This window comes from Lacerta agilis, chromosome 6 (assembly GCF_009819535.1).
Source record: "Lacerta agilis isolate rLacAgi1 chromosome 6, rLacAgi1.pri, whole genome shotgun sequence".
NCBI lineage: Eukaryota > Metazoa > Chordata > Lepidosauria > Squamata > Lacertidae > Lacerta > Lacerta agilis.
The window spans coordinates 67,028,616-67,046,225 of NC_046317.1; the positions used below are offsets into that span (position 1 = coordinate 67,028,616).

General features: G+C 42.8%; 1 protein-coding gene across 1 annotated transcript in view; it reads right to left on the reverse strand.

Annotated features, from left to right (window-relative positions):
* Positions 1-6,806: 6,806 nt before the first annotated feature.
* The window catches only part of NECAB3 (N-terminal EF-hand calcium binding protein 3), a 57,267-nt gene continuing 46,463 nt past the window's right edge, over positions 6,807-17,610 (reverse strand). Inside the window, exons 5-11 of the mRNA XM_033153285.1 lie at positions 17,365-17,486; positions 14,872-14,951; positions 12,109-12,165; positions 9,891-10,003; positions 8,232-8,309; positions 7,867-7,958; positions 6,807-7,205 (exon numbers count right to left, since the gene is read on the reverse strand). Of these exons, the coding sequence (XP_033009176.1) occupies positions 7,177-7,205; positions 7,867-7,958; positions 8,232-8,309; positions 9,891-10,003; positions 12,109-12,165; positions 14,872-14,951; positions 17,365-17,486 (571 nt within the window). The 3' untranslated portion in view covers positions 6,807-7,176. The remainder of the gene's footprint in view (positions 7,206-7,866; positions 7,959-8,231; positions 8,310-9,890; positions 10,004-12,108; positions 12,166-14,871; positions 14,952-17,364; positions 17,487-17,610) is intronic.

Consider the following 17,610-nt stretch of genomic DNA (forward strand, 5'->3'; position numbering starts at 1 on the left):
TAACATACCCCGTAAGTGTCCTGGAAAAACTGGGACGTTGTTTTTCCCTGTGAGAGCTGGTGGCCATTTTGGGCACCATCATCTTGTGGGGGCACTTGACTTGCACAGGAGCAGGGCTGGGAAGATGCACATCCCAGTTTGGGGAGGCAACATGTTGGGTCAACATGCATGAAGATCATAACCCCATCACGTTAAAACTTAACCCATAACAAATTTAATGAAATGTCAGTAAAACCATGCATGACTGACACTTGAAGGTATGGATGTTGAGCAGGACTGAGTAGAAAGAAGCAAGGGAGACACATCTAGCTATGATTCAGTATTAAATTATTCAAAACAGCATCCGTAAAGTACAAGTGCAGGTAACTAAGGCTGCAATCTTAACAATGCCTATTCAAGTAAGGGTAGATGGATCTGCTGGTTTTTGTTCCCTCAATTTCTCATTTTCCCAATTGTAAATTCAGTTCTCCCTATTTCTGCAACAATTTGCAATGTTTTAAATCTAAAAATCCTCATGAAAAGTTTTCAGCATGTTAGTGCAAATTTCTTATAATAAATATCTGTTTTGTATGCGGTTTCCACAAGACATCTATTTGTGTAAACATTGGTTGGAGACATGTACCAGAAAATTTGCAAAAGTTCAAATTTTAAAGTATGGCTGTGTTTCATTTCCAATACTGTTTTGGAGATTGAAAATTTGGTAGGTTTGCCTTTAAATGTGAACTGAATCCAATTTCTCCCCCATCCCTACCAAGAAGTGAGTCCCATTGATTTATATAGGGTTTGCTCCCATGTAAGTGAGTTCAGGATTGCAGCTTAATTCTCATTGGTTAGTCCAGCTGTAGCAGTGGCATAAATGAGTCATGGGGATGGGGTGAAATTCTGCTTACTGGTGTAAAGTGACAGTAATTGGAAGCAGAACAGGCGACTCCTGCTGCATCTACAAAATTATGGACCAAATCTGAGTTTCTGCATGCCTTGTTTGTATAAAATCACCTATGAGAAATCACAGATGCTCTCTATCTTTAGGTCTCTTGTCATTTTGTGAAAGCAGATGGGGCTTGTTGCAGTAATTTCACAAATGGAAATGTGGCCTGTTTTGATTTCCCTTGCAAAAGAAAACACCACCATCACCAGATCCCCTTTGTACGACTGATAAAAGGAGTGCTGGAGAAATAGTGGCGGGTGTTAAAACTGTGTGACTGGAGGACAGTCCTTCCCTTGACCCTGAACAGTACATTAAAGGTTCAAGAATGAACCTAATCTGATGAAGAACGGTTGCATAAATGTTAGCAACAACCTGGTAAAATAAGACAGGTGATTGATGTTAATGTAACAGCCATTGATTTTTCTGCCCGTCTTAGCACTAGACCACAAAACAGATAGTAGGTCTTCTGAAAGAAAGAAAAAAGGCCTCAGATGATGGCCCACTGCAAACAACAACACTGATAAGTCGTAGAACAACTGATACATTGTGAAGGAAGGACAAACCATGTATCTCTTCCAGTGCCAATGGAGCGGGCACAGTTTTGTAAGTTCAGTAGTCTGTATTTGAATCCTGCCATCTCTAAAGATGCCTCTCCCCATATATCTTTAGCACAACAGGACAAGTAAAGTGCAGTCAGTCACAAAGCAATAGAGCCACCTCTTTGGGCTAGTGTTATGGTTTGTAAAATCAGCCCCAAGAGGACAGCGGTTGTTGAAGGGTAATAGGCAGGTGGATAAAATTGTTTCTGGACATTACAGAGCAAAGACAGTCAGTTAAAGCTGTCCTGTGGGACTGCTTGAAGTCTCTGCATGGCAACTGTTCCATATGATCGCTGCAAAATGTAGAGCAGTTTGCCATGTGGATCACCCTGAGTTTCAGTAACCCCATTGGCCGCCATGACTAAAAATGCCCAGTGGTGCCATGTGGAGTGTCCACAAAATACAGGTGGTTCCACCCAGCAAGCTGTTCAAAACATTAAGGCTGCCATATGGAGACTATTTCTAGCATCCTTCACCTGATGCCAAAATTATGCAGGCCCACATAAAAGGGAGGGTGGTGCCTTTATGTTACCAACTCTAAATAAGAAAGCACTCCAAGATGCCTGAAAATATATTTAATGCAATATCTTTGCTATATTTGGGCTCAAAGACTACCAGTTTACATAGGATCATACGAAGCTGCTTCATACTGAGCCAGACCATAGGCCCATCTCGCTCAATATTGTGCTCTGGAAACAATGAAAGTTTGCCACCCCTCCAATGGCTGCGTGCTAGTGTGTGCACATGCTTGTGTTCACATGATCTCATGGAACACACAGAGCACACAAATACATCCTAAGCAATGGTGGGGGCTGGAGTAGACAAGCAGCTTCAGCTGAATGTAGACTCTGCCCTAACTGCCAGTTTCAGACCAGGGTAGCTACCTCCCAGTGCTACTTAGAGATGCTGGAGAGACTGAACCCAGCACCTTCCACATACAAAGCAGATGCTCTCCCACATAAACCAACTTCAGGCTATGGTTTCTGAAAGCAGCTTGCTTAAACTAACCATAATTAATGTTAACCAGAGTTCAGTGTGGAAGCAGAAGCTTTTGAACTCCTCCTCCTGGTCACACAGAAGGAGAGGGGAACACACAATCCTAGGAGGAGATCATGTTGTAATATACAGTTATTGAACTCACATTTGCATGCGTGAAAAGGTCAACTTGAGCCCTGAGCTCTAGCTACATGAGTAGGTGAGGTTTAGCCGGCTCTCAGCAGCCTCTGCTCCCTGTCCGCTCAGTTTCCCCCCCTTTGTTCTTCCTGGAACAAATGAAGAAGGAGTCATGTGGCCATGGCTCCCTGCAGGTGAACTGAATTTCTCTAAAATTACATTTTATAGCCTGCATCTTTGCTAACCTGAAGATTGCGAGATTGGTTTTTGTAAAGAAGCCAAATTATTTTCTTTTTTAAAGTTGTTTGGAAAACCTTTTTCATCTTTGTTTTACTGCCAATAGATGTTTGCTGTAATGCTGTGAGTAAAATATTCACTTGTTTGCAAAGCTAGCTGCCTGTGATTTAGTCCAGCCTAAGTATTTTTGTGGGGAACATTTGTTTAAAGGTGGGTGGTGGCAGATGTAAATCTAACCAAGTTTTAATGGGCTTGACGCAATCACCGATGTGCTAACTCTGCTATGAGAGAGCAAGAATCAGTAGTAGCCAGTAGTAATGTTGGCACCTCGTGAAAGCACCATTCGAGTTCTCAGATGTTTTGCTTACTAGAGCTGACAATGAAATATGCCTGAGTGTCGTTGAAGATCCACTGACATTTGCCCCTGTAATCTTTCACATCAGTTACTGGCACCCAGGCAACCCACAAGCAATGCCCTCAAAATACATTGAAGTATCCCATCATATCATCTAAGGATTAGCTTCTTATCCTGTACTGAATACCCAGCTTCTGTAGTTACCAAAGGCTCCCTTCAGATTCCACTACTAAAGAAGACTGTCGTGTGTTCTTTCCCCCTAAATGTTCAAATAAACAAGGCATTTCAAAATGAACCTGATATATATATATATATATATATATATATATATATATATATATATATGAATGCAAAGGCACGACATTTATAAAGAAAATACAGATGGCAAAGCATCAAAGTGCCACTTCAGAGAAATCAATGCCTTGGTTCCCCCCCCCCAAAAAAGCTCACTATTTTATGCTTTCCCTTGGTTTTTTAGGTTTTTGTATGCGTGGTAAGGTTCACTTTATTTATAAGAGAATAAGTGTTTCTGAGTGGCTTTAATCTGAAGAGTTCCATCAGGGAACCTGCACTCTCCTTAGCTTTGGTTATTCACCCAAATACATTTAGGAAAATTCATCAGAGGAGGCAGACTTAAAACTCAACCAATCCAGTCCAGGAGTGTGGAATTGTTTATTAAGAGATAAGGAAAACTGGGTAACACAGCTATGTGTCAGTTACTGAATACAGGCAGAGCCTTGAATATACACAAAAGGAATACTAAATAACCAGGCATTAGTAAAATAAATGAAGCTGCTTCTCTCTCTCCCGCTCTCGTTTTGTAAACAACTCCTTATTTTACTGGAAAAAATATTCACAGAACATAGAACGCGGTACAGATGGCAAAGTGCCACTTCAGAGAAATCAATGTCTTGATTTTAAAAGCGTGCAATTTTCTGTTCTTCTTTGTTGTTGCTTTTGTTTCAGGTTCATTTTATTCATAGCAGAATGAATTTTGCTGAGCTGCCTGTTGGCAGTGGGCTGCCATCTAGAACCACAAGAGAGGAGCAGGAGGGCTTTCTGCGAATAATTTTTTCCTTTAGGGACAGAGACGTATTTGCAGGAGCGGAAACCAGGTAGTTGCATTGGGCGACAAATTTTCAGGAGGCCATGTTTGTTTGCATCATTGTCCGGCAGACCACCCTGCTCCTAGGCTAGTTGGTTTGGGATTCATGGGAAGATATGCACCACAGGCTCCTAAATAGGAGCGATTGCAATTCAGCTCGCATGCACTGACTGGGTGACATAAATTACCTGAGATTCATTCCATGTTGGGTTATTTTATGCTGAGCAGCCACTGCACACGTGAGCTAAATTGCTTTCATTTGAGAGATGAGATCCTATAGTGCTGTCCCACCAAGTGCGACGTGCAGGGGGAAGCTTCTACATGGCGGCAGGGACAAACCATACATCACGGTACAGCCATACGTCACACCCATTTGAGCAACCCCTTCACCTTTGCAAAGTACTTGTAGGAAGGGGCAGTTTGAAGCAGAGAAGAAATAGAGAGGGTGGAGGGGAGTGTTTAACTCTTCGGCACTGATGCTTTGTTTTTCTTTGCAGATTTTAATAAGATGATGTGTGAAGGACAGACATTTCAGGACCATGTTTCATGTTAAAAACTGAGCTGGTTCTATGATGCTTTTAATTGTTGCTTTATTATTTGTTTTTCTTCTCTTTTTTGTTATGTGTTATATTATTTGCAGTCTTGCAAGCCACCCGAAAAACCAATGTGAAAGGACAGCATTGAGTGTTTTATATACCTGTAGGACTCTGTTGATGGAGGGTAATTTAGTTGTTCAAAACCCTGGGTTATTCCTCTACACTGCTGTGTTTTGAGATGAAAATGTGTTTTTATTATTGACCATGTGTGTTAAGATTGTTGGAGAAATTGGTGGGAAATGGTCCTGTGATTGCTATGGATAAAGAAGAGCAATCTTGAAATTCAGTAAATACATAAAATTAACACACCCACCCACCAAGAGACACTGTTTTCACCAAGTTTTCTATTTTTAGGAGGATAATTAAAATTCTGTTGGTGATGCTCATCTATATTCCTAATGTTTCTTTGAGAATATTCTCAAAGCCAAAAAAGGTAGTTGATTAGATCAGAGATAGCTAACCTGGTGGGTCTCCCCCCACCTCAATGCTGGGGACTACAACTCCCATCATCCCTGATCATAAGCCATGCTAGCTCCCATCATACCTGACCATTGGCCATGCTAGCTGGGGCTGATGGAAGTTGTAGTTCACAACATCTGGAGGGCACCCCAGTGGATATCCCTTTTTAAGATCAAGAATTCAATTCAGCATGTTTACTGAAACCCCATTGGGGCTTTCTCCAAGGAAAGTATGCATAAGACTACAGCCTAACAGTGCAGTTCTATTCATGTATATGCAGAAGTAATTCCTATGGAGTTCAATGGGACTTTCTCTCAGATAAGCATTTGTAGGATCACAGCTGCCTAACTCACACTTGGGGCTTTTTTCAGCTGGAACTCACTGGAACTCAGTTCTGGCACCTCTCAGGTGGGCGCCATTGCCATTTTAAGAGAACAAAGGAGGAGTTCACGGTGAGTTCCGGCACAATTCTTTTCCTCGAAAAATAGCACTGGTCATACTCCTTTGCTGCATGTATATTGGTGAGATTCTGAGCAAAATGTCTATATTGAAACAAAGAAAACAAGAGGGCAAAATTTCCTCTGTCAGCTACTCATGGTACTGTGATGCCATAGATGGCATTGTCTATTCTGGCTCTGATGCTAATTATGACCTATTTGCCTCTCAGACATTCCTTCTTCAGCACTAGGAGCTGGACCACTTTTCTTTAAGCTTGTTAGTAAGCAATACACTGTCAATGCATCAATAAATTGAGGAAGTGATGCTCAGAAAAATCACATTAACAAGTAAGGCAGATTTGGAAAAGGTCAGGAGCTGCCATTTAACTTGAACTGAACATTGCAGATATGGCACCTAGCTATCAGAGGTCAGACCAGGATGTATGTATGTATGTATGTATGTATGTATGTATGTATGTATAGTTGTTGTTGTTTCACTTCTGCAGGATCACAAAATGCACACAGCCCCTAATGCAAAACACTGACCCTTACTGGAGAATCTTCTAATTTTACCCTCCTTGATCAAAGTTTCCTAAGCACTCTGCAATGACCTCAGACACAAGGCAGGAAAGAGCTGGTTATAGCTGACCTAAAAATTGTTCTGCCTTCTCATTAATTTATCTCCGGAGTTTTGTGGGATGACAATATACAGCTCCAATATTGGCCTTGCATCTCAGAATTATGGCCTCACATCTCCACAACAACGTGTATGAATTGTGCTCCCTTTGTGGCACCATCCTCAGAATGCAGGAAGAGCTTGCTAGATTGGGCCAAAGGCCCATGTTCATATGGTGGGTGGACAATCAGATGCCTATGGGAAGCCCCACAAGTAGGACCTGAGCGCAACAGCACTCTTCCTACCTGTGATTCCCAGCAACTGGAATTCATAGCCATAGCTACTGCCTCTGACAGTGGAGGTACATCACACTATGCCAGATGGTCAAACCGACTGTTGTAGCACCAACAATTCAAAATAATAGGCTGTTCTTATCGTCAAAGAGGCTAGCAAGGCCATGGCATTACTCTGGGTGAAAGTCCTAATGTCAAAATGGTAGGAGGTGGCAGGAAGACGACGCTCAGGAAGGATTGCAAGGTGCATTCCAAAGTGCTGCCCCATTCCCAAAGCTGCAGAAGGAAAGAAAGTAAAAGCATTCCACATTAATATAGATGAGAAAAGCAACACCGAAGAGGGTGGGAGGACAACCCTGGAAGGAAGGCTGTCTTTTGAAGAGAATGCTTGCTCCATCCACATGCTGGCTGCCTTGAGGGAATGCCATGTTGGGGAGATCAGTTATTGTTCATGATCCACCAGCAAGCTGAGGAAACAAAAACAAAGGGTTCACAAAACTCAAATGCAGGGCCGGCCCACCCATGAGGCATGGTGAGGTGACCACCTTAGGCAGCAGGGTCCACTGGGGCAGGAGAACCCGCTGTCAATCTTTCTTTCCCACCCCCCCATTTGTTCCTGATATAGATCTTCCCCGACCCCTTCTTCCCTGGTGCAGAGGGCAAGGCACCATTATGGGGCCTACCTCAGGTGCCAAAATGGCTTCGACCAGCCCTGCTCAAATGGACAGACTGGGCTACAATTTAGTCTAATAATTTTCAAGTACTTCTTTTGCAAGAATAACTGCAACTTATTCTAAGGACCATGATGTATGGAACACAGCTCTGAAATGCCAAATAAAATTTAGATCAGAATAGAGACACACTATGTGACCTGTTTCTGATGTAATGTTAAGAGGTCTGATTAGAGATGGAAAGACCTGGGGGGGGGGCAGAAAAATGGGGGCCCCCAGTTTTTTCCCCTTTCCCAAAGCAATTTTTCCTGTTTGGAAAAAAGGGGGGGACTGGTTCCCTCCCCATTTTTCTTGTTTTTTTCCAGGCCTTCCCATCTCTAGGTCTGATGCACTTAAAAAAAAGAAGCAATAAAATGGTGGAAGCAAAATTGCAAATCTGCATCGATTAGTACCCAACCTGGAAAGAGCATGGTGGTCAGAAGTTCTGGAGAGTCCAATAAGTCAATGATGGCACACTGAAACTTCTTACTGTAGTTTGATTGCAGGTGGCTGCAAAGAAAGGGGGAGAGTCGGGATGGTATCTATATCAATATCAATATCTATATCTGGGGGTAACAAGAGGCATGTCTTCTGGAACCTCTTCTTCTATGGGTGACTTCTGAGATTAGGAGTAGCCAATGCGGTGCCTTTCAGATGTTGCTGAACTACAACTCCCACCATCCCTGAGTACTGGCCCATGCTAACTGGACATCAGCTTTGAGGCCTCCCCCCCGCCACTCCGCCTCCCCACAAATACTGCATGAATTGTCAGCAGCCGCCAACCTTCTCCATGAAGCCACATCTTGCCAAAACTCATAGAGGATGAAGCAGGCATCGCTCGACAGTTTGTGGGCAGATACACTGCAGGAAAAGAAGACAGGCCATTAGGGGGAAATGTTATCGCTACATGTCAGACAGTGTATAGTCTATATAAATGGGACCCCAGGATTCACAGCCAGCCTAGCTCTTGAACCATAATTACTTATCTTCAGTCACTCAAGGCTGCGTTTCTGTTGTTGCTTTCCTAGAAGAGCAGACATGGAATTTTTTATCTGATGCTTTGACCTTCCACGTCACCTTGACTTTTAATGAAATTGCTGGACATGCCGATATTCTTCACTCACAAGAATTGATACTAGTATTAAATAGGAACTGTTTACAGAACCTTTCCTGAATGGAACTGGTTGTTATACTTCACACGAGGTTGCTGACAAAAATAGTAGCCCTGTGTCAAGTTTTCTTCCACTCTCCTATGAGTCTTAAGGCATATTTACCCATGTTGTTTTCCTGCCAGTGATGTGGAATGTGGGTGACTGTGATGAGGTCACGGCACAGATGAATTGGCCTAATGTTTTGGGGGATGGTGGTGATTGGGGATCGAAGGATTTGTTCATTTCAGATCTCTCAGTTTCTCATTTTTCCAATCTTAGATTTGGTTCTCCACATTTCTGCAACATTTTGCAAATTTCATTTTTAAAAAATCCTCATTAAAATGCTTCAGCCTTTTAGGTGTGTCTTTCTCCTAATAAACACTTGTGTTTGTGCAGTTTTGGCTAATGTACACATTTTTGCTAGCAACTACCTGTTATTTTCACTAACATATTCATTTCTATACATGCTTTCCCCCAAAAATATGCATTTCTCCAAACATTATTTGGTTGGAGAACTGCAGAGAAAAATTTGTATAAGTGTAACTTCTGAAAGATGGGTGTGTTTTGGTTCTCCTATAGTTTCAGACCCAGCAAGGTCATAGTCTCATGCTCCTTCAGCCCATATCCTGCCTTGAAGAACTGCCATCACACAGCCAATTGCAGCAAACAATGGAATTGTGCCAACTTTCCCATGAAGATAATTGATTAATGCTAATACCTTCCCAAAGTTTTATTATTATTACTATTACTGTATGTTCATTAATTCAGTAACTTAATCTGCTGACTCTTCCTTTCTCACTGTTTCAATGATGAATGCTTTAGTTTTTTCCCCCAGTATTTGGAAGTAAAATACAGGCAGTTACTAATACGTTTCCAATTACTTAATGCATTTTCCAACAGGAAAAATAATTACAGAACTAGGAAAAGGGGGGGGGGAGTCTGCATTCACAATCATCTGAGTGTGCAATTTTCTTTCTGTGCTTCTGTTTGTTTTGCCATCTGTACATAAAAAGAGTAATAATATTTCCCTGTAATGAGTCTGTCTCTTGTAGTGCAGCATTCATCTACTTTATGGGGGATGTTAGGTGGGCAATTTAGTTTATAGACCCCCCCCCCATTAACTATAAAGCAACCCTGTATCTTTTTTCTAAATAATACCACCAAGCTGTTTGGGAGAGTGAGTTAAAATTAATAGCCTGAAGATGGAGAGTACGACAAAGGCCACAATTGCTGTTCTTAACAACATTTCTCATCCAAACAGCCTATGGAAGTCAAACTCTGGAAGACTTACTGTAGGCAGCTGCTCTGTCCGGCTGTGATTTCTGTGTAGGATTGGAGAGCTTGGCGGAATGCCTCTAATCCACTGTCTGCCACTGAGATCTGTCTCTGTGCCACCAGGATGTGCTGCAGAAAGTGGCAGAGGCAGGAGGGGGAAGAGAGATGGTGAGGGGGTGATAGACCCAGTTCCAGTATGCTACATGCAATATCCCTATGATCAAAGGCAGCCCTTTGTATCTAAGGGCTGCATTCTACCTAGAAACGCACACATCCAAACAGGTTCTGCAACACCCACTTATATTGATTTGGCAACTTTATGGAAGAAGCCAGTGACAAACAGAGTAACAGAGAGAAAGATACAGGTAGGTAGCCGTGTTGGTCTGCCATAGTCAAAACAAAATAAAAAAATCCTTCCAGTAGCACCTTAGAGACCAACTAAGTTTGTTCTTGGTATGAGCTTTCGTGTGCATGCACACTTCTTCAGATACACTGAAACAGAAGTCACCAGACCCTTATATATACCCTGTTTCTCCTAAAATAAGACATAGCCATAAAATAAGCCATAGCAGGATTTCTATGCATTCAAATCAAATCAAATCAAATCAAATTTTATTAAACGGTCACAGACCAAATCGATTTCTATGCATTTGCGAAATATAACCTGGGTAGTGAGAGAGTGAGGAGGGGTATTACTCAGAAGGGTGGTGGGAATGGGTGATTGCCTGATGGGTGTGGAAAACCTGTTGACGACTGTTAATGACTGCAATTAGTTCAGGAAGGTGTGTATTGCTTAAGAGGCAACCATCCCTAGTATGGTGCCCTCCAGTAGTCTTGATCCAGAGCATGCAGATAAGAAGAGACCCCAGAAGCATTGACAGTGCACTATAGCACCCTGTCATATGTAGCATATCTCTAACTGGCACAGAACACTTTTTAGCATGCATTTGGCCCATCCATCCATCCACCCACCCACCCACCCCTCCTTTCCTTTCCTTTGTGCGAAGGCTATGGCAGATGTTTTGGGCCCTTCCTGTGATCATACATTGATTAAGCTCCACGAATGAGAAATGCAAAGTGGGCAAAGTTCTTGGAACGACACAATTGTTCCTGGGAGATGACATACCCACTTTAGGTATGGTTTTAGTTCAAAACTCATGTGAAAAACTGCTCATTTAAAGACACACTATGGCTTCTGCAATTTTTGTTGGGTTCTTTCAAACAACCCATTTATTGAGCATTCATCCTGATTTGCTTGCATGCAACTTAGATGGAGGCTTAATTGTTTTTGGTCTTTATTACACATTTGTTCTGGTTTGGTTGCAGAGAGGTTATACTACAATGAGTATTCACCCTGCATCCATCCTGATTTGTTTGTGGGGCATTTAGATGTCTCCCCATTACTCATTTGTTCATTCCCATGCTTTCCAATACATTTCACCATCACTATCCTAAAGGCAAAAAGCCCATTTATTTATTTCTTAAAGTGAGTTTGTTGTACTGAAGCAACAGAATGCTTTAATCCACTGTAATTGTGCCAACCTACATTTCCTGGAATGTGCTTGAGTCCTTCCAGCAAAATACAATCTGGAGTCCCCTTTTGTAACGGCACATATTTTCTCAAAGGTTGACAGCTTTAGAAATGTCAGTTTTGATCAAACTTCTGCAGATGCTGCCATATAAACATGTCGCCACAAGCTGGAACTAGTGGCTCCTCTTGCTGGGTGATCACAGGTACTAACTAGAGCATGGGTAGGCAAACTAAGGCCCGGGGCCCGGATCCGGCCCAGTCGCCTTCTAAATCCGGCCCGTGGATGGTCCAGGAATCAGCGTGTTTTTACATGAGTAGAATGTGTCCTTTTATTTAAAATGCATCTCTGGGTTATTTGTGGGGCTGAGGGACAGTGGACCAGCCCCCTGCTGAAAAAGTTTGCTGACCCCTGTACTAGAGGACAAGACTGCAACACCAGTGACAGCCCTGGATAGAAGAGAAAGATCTGGTGTATGCAACATTTCTCATCCTTGCAGCCCTGTGATATAAAAAGCTGCTCTTTCTAAAATTCCTTCCTCTACGCAGCTCTCAAAGGCATGGGAGCCCTATCCTTTACTCCATCTGGTCATTAAATCATCTTCTTTTGTAGCCACCAGTATATGAATAGTATCCCAAGCACATTGGCTGAAGGATTTGCTCATTTTGATTATCAAATAAACGGAGCGGTCACAATCAAACTTACAGAAGAATCTCTTCCTTTGCAGACCACATCATCTTTCAGAGGTTCCAGCCTTGGACTCTGAATAGACAGAAATGCACAATTATTGCAAAAGGAGGAAAATGAATGTGAAAGTATGAAATGTATAATTGACTTAATGGCTGCCCTTTTTTGCCAGCATTCACAGTTGCTACAAACCAAGACTTGGCTGCCATAGAAGCAGTACTTTCTTTTGGGGGGTACTCAGGAATACGCATACCCCTAAACATTTTGTGAATCTTTGTCCATTTACTGTACTGTATTTATTTCCCCTGATTCGAACTATAAAATGGTGATTTTCTTGAGTCAAAATGAGAGTACCCCTAAACATTTTTTTTAGAAAAAAGCACTGCATAGAAGTATGTATTAAGTAGTGGGTGGACATAGCAGATGACACAGTGATTCTCCAAGCAGCTCTCTTTATTCTCAGGCTGGAACAGAACTGAAGGGCTCAGCCAGCCTGCTTATATAGTACTCAGTAACATGCAACAGTAACAACTCTCTCTAGCTACCCAATCCGTGAAAGGCACTCTCGATCCTTCATTTGCATGTTGTGGACCTGAGTGAGAACTGCAGTCACGGTGGGCAGAGTGAAACTATATACACAACACCCCTATTGGCCTAGGGTGAGAACTTCAATACATAACAGTATGTTAGAGGAAAAACTCTGGTAGGTTGGCCTGATGCAATGTAATATATGAGAAGAAGCATGAAAGACTGAGAACAGGGCTCTTCAGATTTGGAATCCCACTCCCTTTAGGGTCTAGCCTGTGTGCATTTGAGCATTTGAGAAGCAAAGCCAGCCATTTTTATTGCCAGCCAGACATAAACCAGAGATAGTTTTAGCAGTTGGTTATTTGATGTCTCACGGAGTGTGTAGGAATTACTTGATGAGGCTAACATCAGATGGTATTTCATACCGTACATATGGAACACTCTTAAGAGACCACACACCATAGGCAGAACTTTCCTATCTCCAGACACAATGATTTTCAACAGAGGCAGTTCACATTTTCAGCTGCAAATGACGAGCATGCATATATGAATCAGCTCCAAGGTAATGAGGATGTTATTTCATTATCTCATCAGCAGAGAAGTCCCATCTTCTTTCATAGACAGAACAGTAAAAAACCCAAGGAAGTGAGTCAAATGGTATATAGGAACCTATGTCATAGGAGCCTAGGAAGCCTGCCTTATTATACTGAGTCAGATCACTGGCCCATCTCACTCAGTAGTGTACAATGACTGGCAGCAGCTGTCTGAAATTTCAGGCAGGAGACAGTCCCAGCCATACCTGTAGATGCTAGGGATTGCACCTGGCAATCTTCTGCATGCAAAGCAGATGCTCTGCTACTAAGATATGGTCCTTCCCCAGAAAGATTGGAAAGTGGAAAGGACAAAATTTTCTGACATGTTAATATATGCATTAATGTAGTGTATGGCATAAGCTTTTGTGGACTATGGTTGACTTCACTGAGCTTTGTTAGTCTTTAAGATACCACAAGACCTTCTTTCCCCTTTCCCCCTCTTTTTTTTTGCAACAGGTTAACACAGCTACTGTTCTGGAATATTTCACAGTAAAGACCCTCTAGAGATACTCCTTAGTTCTCTGTTTCATTCTAGGATTTTGGCCACGTTCAATTTCAGCAGAAAGAATATGGACCTTAATATAAGCTGTGAGAATGCGTCACCTCCCTCTGAAGTGTAAAGCATTATTTATACATGACCAGAGACAAGGGACTCCTGGCACCATAAACAATTCTATAAAATATTTTATTCCTTGGTGTCTTCACCCTGGGAATATCCCGGAAAGGGCACAAGAAAACCGTTTTAAGGACAGGACTTTATTTAGGATTTTTACTGCCACTTTGTTTTGAAATATACAGTATATAATGCTGTACATTGAACAGACTCTGGGTTGGATCCAGACTACACCTTCCACAGACAGAAAGGCTCCTTTCAGCCTTTGTGATGCAACAGAGGGATTTTGCCAATTCACTCAGTCCTCCAGGATTCACCCAGCCCTCTGAAACAGTGTGGGAGGTGGTGCTGTGGGTTACAGAGGGGTGGCTAGGAGTCACCTACCTTCTTCTACCAGCAGGAGCAATATCTGGATCTCCAACTCATAATGTATTAGGCAGGCATTGCATGTACATATATTTGAAACACATCACGGTCACAAAATAGGGCCCACCATAAATAAGCCATTTACATTTCAGACTTGGTTGGTTAATATCAGTTGCTTTGGTTAATGCAATAAACCTTAAAAGAAAGGTTGCAATATTTCTATTGACACTTGGCTTCTATACTTCCCCCTCTTATTATAACTACATATCTTAGGGTTCCTTGACTGGTAATTGTGACAGTTTAAAACTGGCATAAATATGGGTTTAAAGCATAATCTACTAAGAAAAGCTACAAGGGTGGGGCCTAATGGAAAAAATAATAATCAAATGTTCCAAACTCTTGCCAGTAGGCAAGTTGACTTTGAGAGACTGGGAAAGTGATGCCTGATTATAGGGTTTCATGCTCAAAGTTTCCCTGGTCGAAGGATAGAGAATTCAGTCAGATATGTCTAGGGAGAACCTGAACTGCCCCAACAGGAGATGATGGTAAAGCGAACTAAGTTGTATTTTGGACCAGATCCAAATGCCCTGAGAAGCAGCCAGGATCTTGGGAAAATGCATCTCTGTTCTACACAGAATCTCCATCATGTATTATGACTACCAGTTCCATCTGTTGGCCCACCTTACATTCCAGTTTGTCAATAAGCTGCTGTAGTTGGTCGATCTCAGCTGTCCACCGGCTGTCAGTTTCCACACAAACACCTGGATGCAATGGAGAAAAGGGAGAAGCTGGGGATGAAATCATGCAAAGTCTCCTCCTGCCTGTAGTTCAGCGGCTAGGGAGTACTTCTGTAGTGTCAGCAGACAGATGGATGGCATGGCAAATCTTCACTCCTTCATTTTAGCACAAACAAGGCAGGTCTATTTGCTTGTTATTCCTCCTTGACCTTGTGGCATTGCCCACTCCAGTCCACAAAGGAAGGCAATTCTCAATCTCTCTCTCTCTCTCTCTCTCTCTCTCTCTCTCTCTCTCTCTCTCTCTCTCTCTCTCTCTCTCCCCCCCCCCTCCCTCCCTCCCTCCCTCCCCATAATGGTTTCCTTAGAACAGCTCAACAACTTTGACCTGAACCCCCCAAAAGGGGGTAGATTGCAGTCTCTTGGGAGTTGGCCACCCCTGCCTTAGAATAATGTGCTCTGTGCTGCAACACAGACAGGACCTCTGCCTGGAAAATAGCCACAACCACTTCTGATAGGCTTTCATTTGTGAGTGTACTTTCTTACACTGCTGCTGTTGTGGTGAAAACTGTAACATGGGAGAGCCCTGGCCTGTTGTTGGCTCACAGATCAGAAATGGGCTGTCAATCTACTTCCAGGCTTGTTAGAAGGATGCCTCAGGGCCTAACTAGATGTTACATGGACTGAGTGGTTACCACTGATTGATGCCTGCCCCATGTGTCTCCCTGGTAAGAGACTTGCATGGTGTGACATTGTCACACCCAGCATCCCCCACCCTTGAAAGCAGTAGCCAGTTATTTGGAGTGAAAGGGGTGGCGAATGCAGAAAGTGATGATATCATGTCAGGTGTTTCTTTTACTTGACATTACTTTGGAGATGTGGGCTGGAGGCAGTTCATTGTAGGGTAGGGTGGGGTGGGGAGAAGGATCAGGCTGGAAGGCCTGACCTAGAAGTAACCCAGCCTTGTGGGCTATTTTGATAAGTGGGTGTGGCCACCTACCTGTCAGTCACCTGACTGCACAGTGCTAAGGTTAGAGATAAGCCACTGTTGCTGCCTTTTATTATCAAAGAGCAAGCTGGAGGCTTATCTCCAGTCTTAGTGCTGTGGATATTAGCACTAAGATCGGAGATTCGCCTCTGCTTGTAAAAGGATAGTTAAAGGTAGGGATAGGCAACCTAAGGCCCGTGGGCTGGATGCAGCCCCAATTGCCTTCTCAATCCGGCCCGCGGGCAGTTCGGGAATGAGTGTGTTTTTACATGAGTAGAATGGTTCCTTTTATTTAAAATTCATCTCTGGGTTATTTGTGGGGCATAGGAATTTGTTCATTCCCCCCCCCCCAAAAAAAAAATATAGTCCGGCTCCCTACAAGGTCTGAGGGATGGTGGACTGGCCCACAGCTGAAAAAGGTTGCTGATCCCTGGAGGCAGCAGCAGAGGCTTATCTCTGATCTTAGTGACTTAGTACAGTCTAAGGTCTACTTAGGCCCTGATTTGCAGCAATTCATTACAAAGGAAGGCACAGTGTTTCTTGTTATGAAGGCGTTAAGCGTGCCTACCTTTTGGTGTACCTCTTGTATCCCTCATGTACACCACTTAGAAATGGCAGTATTAAGTGCTGTATAAATTATTAAAATAGGTAAATAAATAATTTGTGTCCCTCACATGCTGACTTCAGCATCAAATGACGACTTGCCTGAATAATCCCCCATGTATCAAACTCTGTACGTAGAATTTCCACATAACCTTTCATGACCATGCCTTTTTCAAAACACAACGCATAGCAAGTCGCCAGATCATTGAGTAATCAAGGCCCTGTTCATGTGTTTGCTCACATGGAGGACACTAACATGTAGCAACAGGAGTGGGGCTGTGCTTCAAGTCCTGTTCTCGATGCGTGGAGTCCTTATGCATGAGTGGTCAAATGTTTCATTTGCATCAGGGGCCTCGTATTACCTCTGTGCTCAAGATGCCAAAGGTCTGGTGGTAGGAAGGTGATGCAACGGAGGGGTGGGATGCAACTAGAAGCATGGTCCTGCTCTGCTGCTAGATGTGAGCACTCTACATGGGAGTAAACATGTAAACACGTTTTACTATGTTTTTATATATGCTGTAAGAAGCCCAGAGTGGCTAGATGGGTGGGAAATGATGATGGTGATGATGATGATGATGATGATGATGATGATGATAATAATAATAATAATAATAATAATAATAATAATGTCAATAGTGCTCAAGTGATGAGAAACTAGGTGATGCCTACGGCTGTGTGCACCAGGCCATTGTTGATGGTGGCCAGGGAATTTGTACAAGACTTTGTTACTGCATTCATACATTTTTATACCCTATTTTTCCAGAAGCCACCCCTCTGATCCTGGCAGTGAAGCAGCCAGGCCCATACCAATGTGAAGTCTGACAAGAGGGATGAGGAACCTGCCAGTACCTGTGGTGAGCATCCCTGAATAAGGATCTGTTGGAGACAAGCAGATGTTCTTCTGAGCTCTACGGCCACATCTTTTAGCAGTGCGTGGACCAACAAAAGCTTCTGATTTGGTGACATCATTCCTGAAAAGCACAAAATGAGATGATGATGATGATGATGATGATGATGACGACAATCTTATTATTTTTTCAGTGTATTACCTGCCCTTCACCATCAGGTCCCAGGTCAGGTTGCAACAATTTAAAA